Below are 14,117 nucleotides of genomic sequence, written 5' to 3' on the forward strand. Positions count from 1 at the left end.
CTCTAACCCCCCCCATCCTCCCCCCCCATCTCTCACTCTAACCCCCTCCTCCTCCTTCCCGCCCCCTCCTCCTCCCCCCCGCCCCCTCCTCCTCCCCCCACTCCTCTCACTCTAACCCCCTCCTCCTCCTCCCCCCCTTTCTCTCACTCTACCCCCCCCTCCTCCTCCCCGCCCCCCTCCTCCCCCCCCCCCTTCTCTCACTCTAACCCCCTCCTCCTTCCCCTCCTTTCACTCTAACCCCCCCTCCTCCTCCCCCCCCCTCCTCTCACTGTAACCCCCCTCCTCCTCCCCCCCCCCCCTCCTCTCACTGTAACCCCCCTCCTCCTCCTCCCCCCCCCTCCTCTCACTGTAACCCCCTCTCCTCCTCCTCCCCCCCCCTCCTCTCACTCTAACCCCCTCCTCCTCCTCCCCCCCTCCTCCTTCTCCCCCCCCAGGTTCCTCCAGGGCCGTGAGGAGCTCCGGCAGCTGCGCCTGCCAGGCTTCCTGTACAGCGAGGTGGAGCGCCTGGCCTCCACAGTGCCCTACTTCAGCCTGGAGGAGGACGACAGCAGCGAGGAGGGCATCCACCTGGTGGTGTGTGTCCACGGCCTGGATGGTGAGAAGCGTGTGTGTGTCCATGGCCTGGATGTGTCTGTGTGTGTGTGTGTGTGTGTGTGTGTGTGTGTGTGTGTGTCCATGGCCTGGATGTGTGTGTGTGTGTCCATGGCCTTGATGTGTGTGTGTGTGTGTGTGTGTGTGTCCATGGCCTGGATGTGTGTGTGTGTGTGTGTGTGTGTGTCCATGGCCTGGATGTGTGTGTGTGTGTGTGTGTGTGTGTCCATGGCCTGGATGTGTGTGTGTGTGTGTGTGTGTGTGTGTGTGTGTGTGTCCATGGCCTGGATGTGTGTGTGTGTGTGTGTGTGTCCATGGCCTGGATGTGTGTGTGTGTGTGTGTGTCCATGGCCTGGATGTGTGTGTGTGTGTGTGTGTCCATGGCCTGGATGGGGCTGTGTGTGTGTGTGTGTCCATGGCCTGGATGTGTGTGTGTGTGTGTGTGTGTGTGTCCATGGCCTGGATGGGGCTGTGTGTGTGTGTGTGTCCATGGCCTGGATGTGTGTGTGTGTGTGTGTCCATGGCCTGGATGTGTGTGTGTGTGTGTGTGTGTGTCCATGGCCTGGATGGGGCTGTGTGTGTGTCCATGGCCTGGATGGGGCTGTGTGTGTGTCCATGGCCTGGATGGGGCTGTGTGTGTGTGTGTGTGTCCATGGCCTGGATGGGGCTGTGTGTGTGTCCATGGCCTGGATGTGTGTGTGTGTGTCCATGGCCTGGATGGGGCTGTGTGTGTGTGTGTGTGTGTGTGTGTGTCCATGGCCTGGATGGGGCTGTGTGTGTGTGTGTGTGTGTGTGTGTCCATGGCCTGGATGTGTGTGTGTGTGTCCATGGCCTGGATGGGGCTGTGTGTGTGTCCATGGCCTGGATGGGGCTGTGTGTGTGTGTGTGTCCATGGCCTGGATGGGGCTATGTGTCTGTGTGTGTCCATGGCCTGGATGGGGCTGTGTGTGTGTCCATGGCCTGGATGGGGCTATGTGTCTGTGTGTGTCCATGGCCTGGATGGGGCTGTGTGTGTGTCCATGGCCTGGATGGGGCTGTGTGTGTGTCCATGGCCTGGATGGGGCTGTGTGTGTGTCCATGGCCTGGATGGGGCTATGTGTGTGTGTGTGTCCATGGCCTGGATGGGGCTATGTGTGTGTGTGTGTCCATGGCCTGGATGGGGCTGTGTGTGTGTCCATGGCCTGGATGGGGCTATGTGTGTGTGTGTGTCCATGGCCTGGATGGGGCTGTGTGTGTGTGTGTGTCCATGGCCTGGATGGGGCTGTGTGTGTGGTTGGCAGCATGTGGTGATGAGGATTAGCATGAGTGATGTTTCCAGACAGGCTAGACCTGAGATCCTGGACCTGGTGGATCTGGACCGGTCCTGGGTTTGTTGTTAACTTTGTGTCTCACATTTCCTGCCCTCCTACCTCCTCTCTCCTCCTCCTCCTCCTCCTCTTCTTCCTATCTTTCTCCTACCCATGCCACTCTCCTCCTCCTCCTACTCCTTTTCTCCTCCTCTCCTACCTATGCTACTCCTCTCCTCCTCCTATTCCTCTCCTCATCCTCTCCTCCAGGTAACAGTGCAGACCTGAGGCTGGTGAAGACCTACCTGGAGCTAGGACTGCCTGGATCCAGAATAGATTTCCTCATGTCTGAACGCAATCAGGTAACCAGGTAACCCTAACCCCACCAGCTAACTAACCTAACCAGGTGACCAACCCCACCAGTTAACTAAACTAACTAGGTAACCAGGTAACCAACTCAACCAGTTTACAAAGTAACCAACCCTACCAGTTAACTAACCTTACTAGGTCACCAATCCCACCAGTTAACTAACCTGACTAAGTAACCATCCCAGATCAGATGAGTGTCCTTCCTCTTGATGGTGTCAGACTGTCTCTCTCTCCTTCCTCTGGATGTCAGACTGTCTCGCTCTCTCCTTCCTCTGGATGTCAGACTGTCTCTCTCCTTCCTCTGGTTGTCAGACTGTCTCTCTCTCCTTCCTCTGGATGTCAGACTGTCTCTCTCTCCTTCCTCTTGATGGTTTCAGACTGTCTCTCTCTCCTTCCTCTGGATGTCAGACTGTCTCTCTCTCTCCTTCCTCTGGATGTCAGACTGTCTCTCTCTCCTTCCTCTGGATGTCAGACTGTCTTTCTCTCCTTCCACAGAACGACACGTTTGCTGACTTTGAGTCGATGACCGACCGTCTCTTGGACGAGATAGTCCAGTATATCCAGATCTACAACCTCACCGTCTCCAAGATCAGGTCAGTCTGGAAGAACATCCTTCCCTGCTCCCATACGGAGAACATCCTGCTCTGCTCCCATACTGAGAACATCCTGCTCTGCTCCCATACTGAGAACATCCTACTTTGCTCCCATACTGAGAACATCCTGCTCTGCTCCCATACTGAGAACATCCTACTTTGCTCCCATACGGAGAACATCCTGCTCTGCTCCCATACTGAGAACATCCTGCTCTGCTCCCATACTGAGAACATCCTACTTTGCTCCCATACGGAGAACATCCTGCTCTGCTCCCATACTGAGAACATCCTGCTCTGCTCCCATACTGAGAACATCCTTCCCTGCTCCCATACTGAGAACATCCTGCCCTGCTCCCATACGGAGAACATCCTGCCCTGCTCCCATACTGAGAACATCCTACTCTGCTCCCATACTGAGAACATCCTGCTCTGCTCCCATACGGAGAACATCCTGCTCTGCTCCCATACGGAGAACATCCTGCTCTGCTCCAATACTGAGAACATCCTGCTCTGCTCCCATACTGAGAACATCCTACTTTGCTCCCATACTGAGAACATCCTGCTCTGCTCCCATACTGAGAACATCCTTCCCTGCTCCCATACTGAGAACATCCTGCTCTGCTCCCATACGGAGAACATCCTGCTCTGCTCCCATACTGAGAACATCCTGCTCTGCTCCCATACTGAGAACATCCTACTTTGCTCCCATACTGAGAACATCCTGCTCTGCTCCCATACTGAGAACATCCTACTTTGCTCCCATACGGAGAACATCCTGCTCTGCTCCCATACGGAGAACATCCTTCCCTGCTCCCATACTGAGAACATCCTGCTCTGCTCCCATACGGAGAACATCCTGCTCTGCTCCCATACTGAGAACATCCTGCTCTGCTCCCATACTGAGAACATCCTTCCCTGCTCCCATACTGAGAACATCCTGCCCTGCTCCCATACTGAGAACATCCTGCCCTGCTCCCATACGGAGAACATCCTGCTCTGCTCCCATACTGAGAACATCCTACTTTGCTCCCATACTGAGAACATCCTGCTCTGCTCCCATACTGAGAACATCCTACTTTGCTCCCATACGGAGAACATCCTGCTCTGCTCCCATACTGAGAACATCCTTCCCTGCTCCCATACTGAGAACATCCTGCTCTGCTCCCATACGGAGAACATCCTGCTCTGCTCCCATACTGAGAACATCCTGCTCTGCTCCCATACTGAGAACATCCTGCTCTGCTCCCATACTGAGAACATCCTTCCCTGCTCCCATACTGAGAACATCCTGCCCTGCTCCCATACTGAGAACATCCTGCCCTGCTCCCATACGGAGAACATCCTGCCCTGCTCCCATACGGAGAACATCCTGCCCTGCTCCCATACTGAGAACATCCTACTCTGCTCCCATACGGAGAACATCCTGCTCTGCTCCCATACGGAGAACATCCTGCCCTGCTCCCATACTGAGAACATCCTGCCCTGCTCCCATACTGAGAACATCATTCCCTGCTCCCATACGGAGAACATCCTGCTCTGCTCCCATACTGAGAACATCCTGCCCTGCTCCCATACTGAGAACATCCTGCCCTGCTCCCATACTGAGAACATCATTCCCTGCTCCCATACGGAGAACATCCTGCTCTGCTCCCATACTGAGAACATCCTGCTCTGCTCCCATACTGAGAACATCCTGCTCTGCTCCCATACTGAGAACATCCTTCCCTGCTCCCATACTGAGAACATCCTGCTCTGCTCCCATACGGAGAACATCCTTCTGTGAACATACAAAACTTTAACCAATCAATGCATGATGAAGGTAAAAGGAATCAAAGGTGATGAGGATGCAATTGGACAGTATGTTTCTGTCAGTGATGTGATGTGGTGTGGATGCTGTGCCAGCTTCGTAGGCCACTCCCTGGGGAACCTGATCGTGCGCTCCGTCCTGACCCGACCCAGGTTCAAGTGCTACCTGAGCAGGCTGCACACCTTCCTGTCGCTGTCTGGGCCCCACCTGGGCACACTCTACAACAGCTCCGCCCTGGTCAACACAGGTACGCCTGAGGGACGGGGGGAGGAGAGGAGGGGGGGGTAGAGGGGAGGGAGAAGGGAGGAGGACGGTGTGTCTGTAATGCAGGAGTGGGTTTCATGGTTGTGGTCATGTCTATCCCATCCTCAACCTCCACTCTCCTCCTCCTCCTTCCACTCTCCTCCTCTTCCTCTTCTCCTCCACCTCCTCTCCTTCTCCCACTCTCCACTCTCCTCCTCCTTCCTCTATCCCCCTCGCCTTGTCTCCTCCACCCTCCTCTCTGTCTCCACTCTCCTCCTCCTCCCTGTCTCCACTCTCCTCCTCCCTGTCTCCTCCTCTCTGTCTCCACTCTCCTCCTCCTCCCTGTCTCCACTCTCCTCCTCCCTGTCTCCTCCTCCCTGTCTCCTCTCTCCTCCTCTTCTCTGTCTCCACTCTCCTCCCTGTCTCCACTCTCCTCCTCCCTCTCTCCTCCTCCCTGTCTCCACTCTCCTCCCTGTCTCCTCCTCCTCCCTGTCTCCACTCTCCTCCCTGTCTCCTCCTCCTCCCTGTCTCCTCTCTCCTCCTCCTCACTCTCTCCTCCTCCTCCTCCTCCCTCTCTCCTCCTCCTCCCTGTCTCCACTCTCCTCCTCCCTGTCTCCACTCTCCTCCCTGTCTCCTCCTCCCTGTCTCCTCTCTCCTCCTCCTCCCTCTCTCCTCCTCCTCCCTGTCTCCACTCTCCTCCTCCTCCCTGTCTCCACTCTCCTCCTCCTCCTCCTCCCTGTCTCCTCAGGGCTGTGGTTCATGCAGAAGTGGAAGAAGTCTGGCTCTCTGCTGCAGCTCACCTGCAGAGACCACTCAGATCCCCGGCAGACCTTCCTGTACAAGCTGAGCAAGAAAGCTGGTGAGATGTCTGTGTCTGTCTCTCTCTGTCCACCTGTCTGTCTCTCTCTGTCCACCTGTCTGTCTCTCTCTGTCCACCTGTCTGTCTCTCTCTGTCCACCTGTCTGTCTCTCTATGTCCACCTGTCTGTCTCTCTCTGTCCACCTGTCTGTCTCTCTCGGTCCACCTGTCTGTCTCTCTCTGTCCATCTGTCTGTCTGTCTCTCTATCCACCTGCCTCTAACTTCCTCTCTCTATCTACCTGCCTCTAACTTGGGTGGGGGGTGGGGGTGGGGGGTGCAGAACTTCTGAGAGAGTGCAAGACGGGTGTTACTAATCCCAACAAAGACCCTACAGACCACAGTCATTGTCTTGATACATTAAGCACAGAGAGTAAAACACTTTCGCCACTGAAACGTAGGACTCGCCAAGCCACCCAATTAGAAGGAATAGGAACTCGCAAGACTAAAACACATTTTTTACATACTTACATACATACACACACACACATACAAATACACACAAAAACACACACACACTTATGGTGTGACTGTGCCTTTCTCTCCCTCCATCCTGGTTGGTTTGTGTGCTGCAGGTCTTCAGTTCTTCAGGAACGTGGTTCTGGTGAGTTCCCTGCAGGACCGCTATGTCCCGTACCACTCGGCCCGTGTTGAGATGTGCAAGACAGCCTTGAAGGACAAGCAGACAGGTGAGGCCTGGTCACACATGCTTAGAGCACAGTTGTTTCACCCCTGACCTCGCCCGTCTCACTGCCCTTTCTGGTCCTCCATTTTTTGCCCCTCTCTTTTTTTTCTCCACCTCTTTCCGTTCCCACACCTTTCTCCCTCTCCTTCACAATATTAAAATGCTCCGCCTCTTCTGTTCTTCCCACCCTACCTTCTCTCCTTCCCTCTCTCCCTCTCTCTATTCCTCTCTCCTTCCCTCTTTCCTTCTCTCCTTCCCTCTCTCCCTCTCTCTGTTCCTCTCTCCCTCTCTCTATTCATCTCTCTATTCCTCTCTCCCTCTCTCTATTCCTCTCCATCTCTCCTTCTCTCGCTCCCTCTCTCTATTCCTCTCTCCTCCTTCTCTCCCTCTCTCTTCATCTCTCCTTCCCTCTCTCTCCCTCTCTACTCCCTCCATCCCTCTCTGTCCCTCCGTCAGGCCCGGTCTATGCTGAGATGATAGAGAACCTCCTGTTACCCGTGCTTCAGAACAGAGACTGCAACCTGGTGCGCTATGATGTCATCCACGCGCTGCCCAACACCGCCAACTCCCTGATTGGCCGAGCAGCCCACATCGCCGTCCTGGACTCCGAGATCTTTCTGGAGAAGTTCTTCCTGGTCGCAGGACTCAAGTTCTTTCACTAGGGGGCGCTAGAGGCCATGGACTGAGGAGAATAGGGATTACCTTGTGGAAGTATACCTCACTGCATCCAAACCCAATGTTCGTATCAACTGTCTTATCTGGTTGTTTATTCACAGTTTTATACACATAGCCTTTTTTTTATGATTTTTCTTAGATTTCTATGAATGTTCTTCATGGTGAGGAAGTCATTCTGCTCACCTTTTGTTTGTATATTTCAGTGTTATTTAAGTATACAAAGTTAAGTCATTGTGTCATCAGACATTCGGATAAACAATTCAACCGAACTGGAAATGTAGCTGCTTAAAATTGCTAAAAATAAATGGTTATTTTTCTGAGGTTGTGATAAACGTGATGATACAAATGATAAACCTGTGTTACTGGTGTTGGAAGAAGCATTTTTACCTGGAGAACATCTTCACATCAGATCTAGACGCTTACATTGCACCTCGACTGCATTAAAAAAAAAAAGCTTTTGTACTGAGTATAGTCATTTGTACAATTCAATAACTTTTTGTTTTTTATTGTCAGTTTAGTTTCTTTACGTGCAGAGGACAAAGACAATGCAAATGAGATAGTTATAGAGGCAGTTGATGGTGGTTAGACAGAATCCTGCTACATGTGTCTCCTGAACCCACCAGCCCAGGCTGTCAGAGACACCGGAACCTGAGACATGAACAGAGAGTGTCCTGGCAGGGATCTCAGTGGCTCGAGGTGATTACGCAATCTGACGAAAGGTGGAGGATTGGGGGTAATTTATGCTTTTGAACTGGAGAGTATTGTTTTAAATAAAAATCTAATTATTTCTTTGTCAAATGGTTTGTATCATTGCACTTTGGACCATTAAATATGTGTATTATCAGGAAGTGTCTGTTCCTTCCTCCAACATGGTGGGTAATTATACCTCTTTCATTGTCAGGTTGATGTGTGTGTGGGGGTGTGGCTTTAAGAGAGTATGTAAGGAAATTATTGTGTGTGTTAGTGAGTGAGAGCATGTCTGTTGTGTGTGTTATTGAGAGTGTGTGTGTGTCGTGTTTTCATGTTTGCCTACAATGTTATGTCTTGTTGAGTCGGCCTCCCAACTAGTCTTGCGGAGTAGGGCTAGGGTTATCCCCCTCAGATTCACCCCTTCTCTCACCCTCACCCCCCTGCACCTCAACCCCATCCTCACTGCCATCCCCCTCACCTCACCCTCCCCTCTGCCCCCTTTAACCCCAGCCTCTCATCTCTGCGCCCATATTTGGAGAGCGCAGGGCATTGTGGGATGAGGTAATGTGTCCAAACATTACACTAGTGGGGTCAGAGTTCATTATGGAGGGGGGGGGGGTAGGCTCCTACTGGGAGGAGGTTGTGGACCAGGACAATGTCTGGCCATCATGGCAGCTTAGATGCTCTTTAGGGGGTACAGGCCAACTGACAGACCCCCCATCTCTCTTTCTCTCGGTCTTAAAATAAGAGTTTTCTTTGAAAGTAAAACCTTAAATTGAAACAGAGATGAACATTGCTTACACTTGATTTTTTGGAACCATGACACAAGGTCAACGCAGTTGTGTGTTTGTTGTATATTGCTTTTCTAGCATGTTCTTCTAGCATGTTCTAGCGTTGCTGGATTACTGAGAGCCTGCTGTGTATTCCGACTTGTCACTTCTCTCATCAGTGACGGAAGGAAGGTAGGTTATTTTGACAGTGTTTACACTGGCCACCGCGTCATAAGGTGAGACAGTAGGAGGTCCAGCATTGTCTCCTTGACAAAAACAATTAACCACACAAAGAACCACAGATCAAAACGAAACGGTAAATGGTCGCACATCGATGTTTTACACTCTAATGGGGCCCTGGTACAATGGTCGCATCTCCGCGGTCACAGCTACGTGTTCGAGGCACAAATTGTTGTCATGGTTTCAATTCCGGGCATTATACCCAAGTGTTGGACCAAAGTCAAATTAGGCCTGTTTGGACTATTATTGTTAGTGCAAGTTTTGCAATCCTCATCCAGTTACGGCTATACGGTGCACACCAAAAGTCAGCTCTATTTTACCGACTATAACAGTCTAACTGGCACCAGGTTAACCGAGAGACAACAATCCCTGAAAACAATTAGCTGTAATCTGTTGATCTAATGCTAATCTAGTTAATCTGTCGCTAAAGACAAGATCGGCCAGACAGATTCTTCTAAACGGACGCCCGTATTTACGATTTGTGTAATAGCCTAGTAAATAGCCTATAGCCAACTGATCAGCATGGTTGTACAAGAGTCATTAGTAAAGTTATTCTATCCAGCCTAGTCTAATATTATTTGATATACTATATATTAGCCTGTTGAGTATTGTTCTAAATCATTCCTGTTCAGAGAATATAGTTTTACCTATTAGACAACTAATAGCTTTATGTTGTAGGATATCCTTAACCATTAAACTATTACATTACATTTACATTTATGCATTTAGCAGACTCTTTTATCCAAAGCGACTTCCAAAAGAGAGTTTTGCAAAAGTGCATAGGTCACTGATCATAACAACGTGATAGCCCCAAACATTGCGGGTAGCCAAACATGAAGCATACATTGTGAAACCAAATAAGTCCCAAAGGGTAGAACAATAAGAGTATGTTGTTAGAGAAGTTACAATTAAACAGCAAGAACCTCAAAAAGTGCAAGAGTGTACCTGTGAAAAAAAGCAATATTAAATATGTATAGGATGTTTAGAATTACATTATATGAATATTACATATATTATTAGGCTATACATTTTTGTACAAACATTGTTTTTGGTAAATTGTTTTGTAATCCACTTGTCTAAAATAAGTAACTCGAAATTGCTGGGAAAACGTCGGGAGGTGCGAATACATTCTCAACATATTCCTCGAGTAGATGTCATCAAAAACATGTTTATGGGGCAGTTGTAAATTCTAGAAATTTAAATGTACAGTAATTTATGTACGAATTATGTTCGAATAGTGTGTTATTTGTTTCAGTATAATTTTTTTTATAGTTTACAATCAAATAGTTTCACCCCTGTTTGCAATGCGAATGGTACGGTCCAGACAGCTAGAAGCTTTCTACAGCTCTCAGAAGTTTAAATATCAGATCGGTAAATGTTGCCGCTGCATAGTCGGTCGGCAGTCTGGTTTAAAGTAACCCATCCGTGGTGAGAATCTGTTGTGGCGTATCTCGTGGTTTAGTCTCCCATGCATCGGCACATACACAGAAGCCCTAACTTTTCTCAAAGTGCATTTGCCTTTCCATTAGGTGAGTAATAGCCTACTTTCTGATAAATTAACATGCTTGGAAACTCGTTCTTCACTTGTTCCAGACTTGGACTGTATTGCGCTCTGTGTGGGATGTTGTTTTGGACATTCAAAATAAGTTATCTGTCAGGCTTATTGTGTAAAATATGTTTTGTTTATTTGTTGTTCGTGCTCTTGTGTCGGACCGCTAATGAGAGTATAATCTACTGGACAATTTATTGATTTATTTTTAGTAGGCTTCTTAGCGACGTTACTTCAGCTATCCACACATACCCTATAGACTACCTCTCTCCCCTGCCCTTGTGTTCTGTTTCAAAGGAAGAGGTTCAGAATAACCTGAGCTTTGTATACATGCACTTGTGCAGTGTGAAAATCAGCTTTATCAGGTTGTTTCTCCATCAAGACCTCCACGAGAGCCAGGATGTGAAAGATGCTCTCATATGACACCGGAATGCTGGTTGTGTACGTGCGTGCGTGCGTGCGTACGTGTGCGTGCATGGTACGAGGATTCCGAGTATTCAACGGGAGCGCAGTCAGTCAATCAGTCGGGAGGGGTTGGCCGTTAAAGCGCTGGCTCCACATTCAGAAATCGTTGTCCCACACAGGCCCGTTAGAGTGCTAACGGCCCAGGGATTGTTTTTGCTCCTGGGAGCATGGTCAGGGCCGGGGATTAGTGCAGTCTTGAGGGGGATTTAAGGTACGTGCAGATGGCTTCTCTCATGTGATGCCAGGAATGGCCCACTATGGTAGTTACTGGAAGGGGCAAACAACAATTAGCCCCATCTGTGAAACTTTGTACTTGAATGTGTACTATACCCGTAGAAAAAGGAGATACACTTGTTCACACCACTAAAAGTAACTCTCTGCTAGACTGAACTCTGCATGAGTGTGCTCTTTGGAACTGTGCATTGTTGTTTCTGACCAGAGAAGGTTATATATAACTTTATCTGTTAAAAAATCTGTTAAAATACATATTCTATTTCTGCTCTATAGGAAGATGAGTATGGGAGAGGTACAGACAGCTGGCTCTGCCAACTAGATAATCTGAAGGAGGTTAAATCTGAGTTTACTGCCTTGTTTATTGCCCATATCAATGTTGACAATAAAGTTTTCTGACTGTCAATTGCTTGTTGCCTTATGGATGTTCCAAAGGTTCAGCTGGGAACTTCACACCTCAGAACCTCGGAACAAAACAAAACTATAGGTTAGTCATCTGCGCTCCTCGCTGACGCTGCTAGGAACATGTCATAGATGATCACGATGGTCATGATTACACCACCATTCAGGTTCCACAAGTAGGTCAATAGCTGCAGATTACAGTAATGACTGTGATTCAGAAACTGGAAATCAATTATCAAATCAAGACCTGGATATGCTTGTTGCATTACAGTAATAGTTGCATTTGTTTACGCAACAGTAAGAAAATTCGGTTACACATTGCAGAAAATAATCTTAATAATTTTGCTATATACTTATAAATCTATAATGTGTATATAAATATACATATACTTATTTACAACAAAATCCATGGTCAGAGCACACAATGGGCCGAGAAAACAGAACTATTAAAATGCTAAAATGATGAGAAGGTTGTAAGGCAGTGAAATAATGGAGAAGCTACAAATAGAGCACTGAACCAGTCTAGAGAGTGGTAGTGAGTGGAGGTAGGCGCAGAGCTGTGGCAGTGAGTCTGGAGGGTAGGAGCAGAGCTGTAGCAGTGAGTCTGGAGGTAGGAGCAGAACTGTAGCAGTGAGTTTGGAGGTAGGCGCAGAGCTGTGGCAGTGAGTCTGGAGGTAGGAGCAGAGCTGTGGCAGTGAGTCTGGAGGTAGGAGCAGAGCTGTAGGAGTGAGTCTGGATGGTAGGAGCAGAGCTGTAGCAGTGAGTCTGGAGGTAGGCGCAGAGCTGTGGCAGTGAGCCTGGAGGTAGGCGCAGAGCTGTGGCAGTGAGTCTGGAGGGTAGGAGCAGAGCTGTAGCAGTGAGTCTGGAGGTAGGAACAGAACTGTAGCAGTGAGTCTGGAGGTAGGCGCAGAGCTGTGGCAGTGAGTCTGGAGGTAGGAGCAGAGCTGTGGCAGTGAGTCTGGAGGTAGGAGCAGAGCTGTAGGAGTGAGTCTGGATGGTAGGAGCAGAGCTGTAGCAGTGAGTCTGGAGGGTAGGAGCAGAGCTGTAGCAGTGAGTCTGGAGGTAGGCGCAGAGCTGTAGCAGTGAGTCTGGAGGGTAGGAGCAGAGCTGTGGCAGTGAGTCTGGAGGGTAGGAGCAGAGCTGTAGCAGTGAGTCTGGAGGGTAGGAGCAGAGCTGTAGCAGTGAGTCTGGAGGGTAGGAGCAGAGCTGTAGCAGTGAGTCTGGAGGTAGGAGCAGAGCTGTAGCAGTGAGTCTGGAGGGTAGGAGCAGAACTGTAGCAGTGAGTCTGGAGGGTAGGAGCAGAGCTGTAGCAGTGAGTCTGGAGGTAGGAGCAGAGCTGTAGCAGTGAGTCTGGAGGGTAGGAGCAGAGCTGTAGCAGTGAGTCTGGAGGGTAGGAGCAGAGCTGTAGCAGTGAGTCTGGAGGTAGGAGCAGAGCTGTAGCAGTGAGTCTGGAGGTAGGAGCAGAGCTGTAGCAGTGAGTCTGGAGGGTAGGAGCAGAGCTGTAGCAGTGAGTCTGGAGGGTAGGAGCAGAGCTGTAGCAGTGAGTCTGGAGGTAGGCGCAGAGCTGTAGCAGTGAGTCTGGAGGGTAGGAGCAGAGCTGTGGCAGTGAGTCTGGAGGGTAGGAGCAGAGCTGTGGCAGTGAGTCTGGAGGGTAGGAGCAGAGCTGTAGGAGTGAGTCTGGAGGTAGGAGCAGAGCTGTGGCAGTGAGTCTGGAGGTAGGAGCAGAGCTGTGGCAGTGAGTCTGGAGGGTAGGAGCAGAGCTGTAGCAGTGAGTCTGGAGGTAGGAGCAGAGCTGTAGCAGTGAGTCTGGAGGGTAGGAGCAGAGCTGTAGCAGTGAGTCTGGAGGTAGGAGCAGGCGCAGCACATGTAGCGCTGCGTCACCACACGCAGGCAGGTTCCCAGGTGCTGGATTTTCAGGTTCTCCCACTGTTTACCCCTGCTATGGAGAGCCAAGTGTGTGTGTGTGTGTGTGTGTGTGTAAGACATGCCATGTTCCAACATGCTTTCAGCCTACCTAGGAAGGCCTGAGGACATCCGTTCTGGTGTTCAGAGTAGCTCGTCTGTTGGCAGAAGGAGGAAGAGGATGTTACTGTGTGTGGGATCTGTCTCCCTGCAGTGTCCCTCAGAGCACACTCCCCTGGTTAGCCCCCTCAGCCCCCGGCCTGCAGCCCCCTCAGCCTGCAGCTCCCGGCCTGCAGCCCAGCAGAGCCAGGAGCCAGCCCTGCTCTGAGGAGCCTCCACACAGCTGGTCAGCCGAGGCTGGTGCATCTGTGGCAGTGCTTCTTAAACCTCTTCAATCAGGCCACCCTTTGAACATAGAGGGAAAATCCTTCTTTCAATACCAATATACTTTTTGCCCCCCCCCACACACACGCACACACCACTCTGCTGTATTGTTCAGTGTTATCTCTATGATCTCCTCGATAGGGCGTGTCCTAGTGAAAAGGGAGTGTATGCGGGGAGGGTGTGTGTGTGGGGGGGGGAGGGACAGTGTGTGTGGGTGGAGGGTGAGTGTGGGTGGGTGTGTGTGTGTGTGTGTGTGTGTGTGTGTGTGTGTGTGTGAGTCAGATGGCTGAGTGGTGAGGGAGTCGGGCTAGTAATCTGAAGGTTGCCAGTTCGATTCCCAGCCGTGCAAAATGGCGTTGTGTCCTTGGGCAAGGCACTT

The 14,117-nt window shown here is 50.4% G+C and overlaps 2 protein-coding genes across 8 annotated transcripts in view; both read left to right on the forward strand.

Annotated features, from left to right (window-relative positions):
* Nucleotides 1–7,923, forward strand: part of fam135a (family with sequence similarity 135 member A) — a 39,506-nt gene extending 31,583 nt beyond the window's left edge. For 5 of the 6 annotated variants that reach the window (XM_067236284.1, XM_067236283.1, XM_067236286.1 and 2 more), the window contains 7 exons: nucleotides 435–595; nucleotides 2,148–2,239; nucleotides 2,742–2,839; nucleotides 4,742–4,893; nucleotides 5,638–5,748; nucleotides 6,321–6,434; nucleotides 6,887–7,923. In XM_067236284.1, coding sequence (XP_067092385.1) covers nucleotides 435–595; nucleotides 2,148–2,239; nucleotides 2,742–2,839; nucleotides 4,742–4,893; nucleotides 5,638–5,748; nucleotides 6,321–6,434; nucleotides 6,887–7,092 — 934 coding nt within the window. In that variant the 3' untranslated portion in view covers nucleotides 7,093–7,923. Of the gene's footprint in view, nucleotides 1–434; nucleotides 596–2,147; nucleotides 2,248–2,741; nucleotides 2,840–4,741; nucleotides 4,894–5,637; nucleotides 5,749–6,320; nucleotides 6,435–6,886 lie in introns of those variants that run through there. The other variant, XR_010876657.1, reaches the window with a different exon arrangement.
* zgc:172136 (uncharacterized protein LOC566376 homolog) overlaps nucleotides 1–14,117 on the forward strand; it is a 69,442-nt gene that overhangs the window by 40,471 nt on the left and 14,854 nt on the right. Inside the window, exon 1 of one of the 2 annotated variants that reach the window (XM_067236709.1) lies at nucleotides 10,249–10,334. The exons of the other annotated variant lie outside the window; for it this stretch is intronic. The gene's annotated coding sequence lies outside the window, so the exon portion shown is untranslated. Of the gene's footprint in view, nucleotides 1–10,248; nucleotides 10,335–14,117 lie in introns of those variants that run through there. 2 annotated transcript variants of the gene reach the window in all.

The sequence above is a fragment of the Osmerus mordax genome, chromosome 5 (assembly GCF_038355195.1).
Source record: "Osmerus mordax isolate fOsmMor3 chromosome 5, fOsmMor3.pri, whole genome shotgun sequence".
Taxonomy (NCBI): Eukaryota; Metazoa; Chordata; class Actinopteri; order Osmeriformes; family Osmeridae; genus Osmerus; species Osmerus mordax.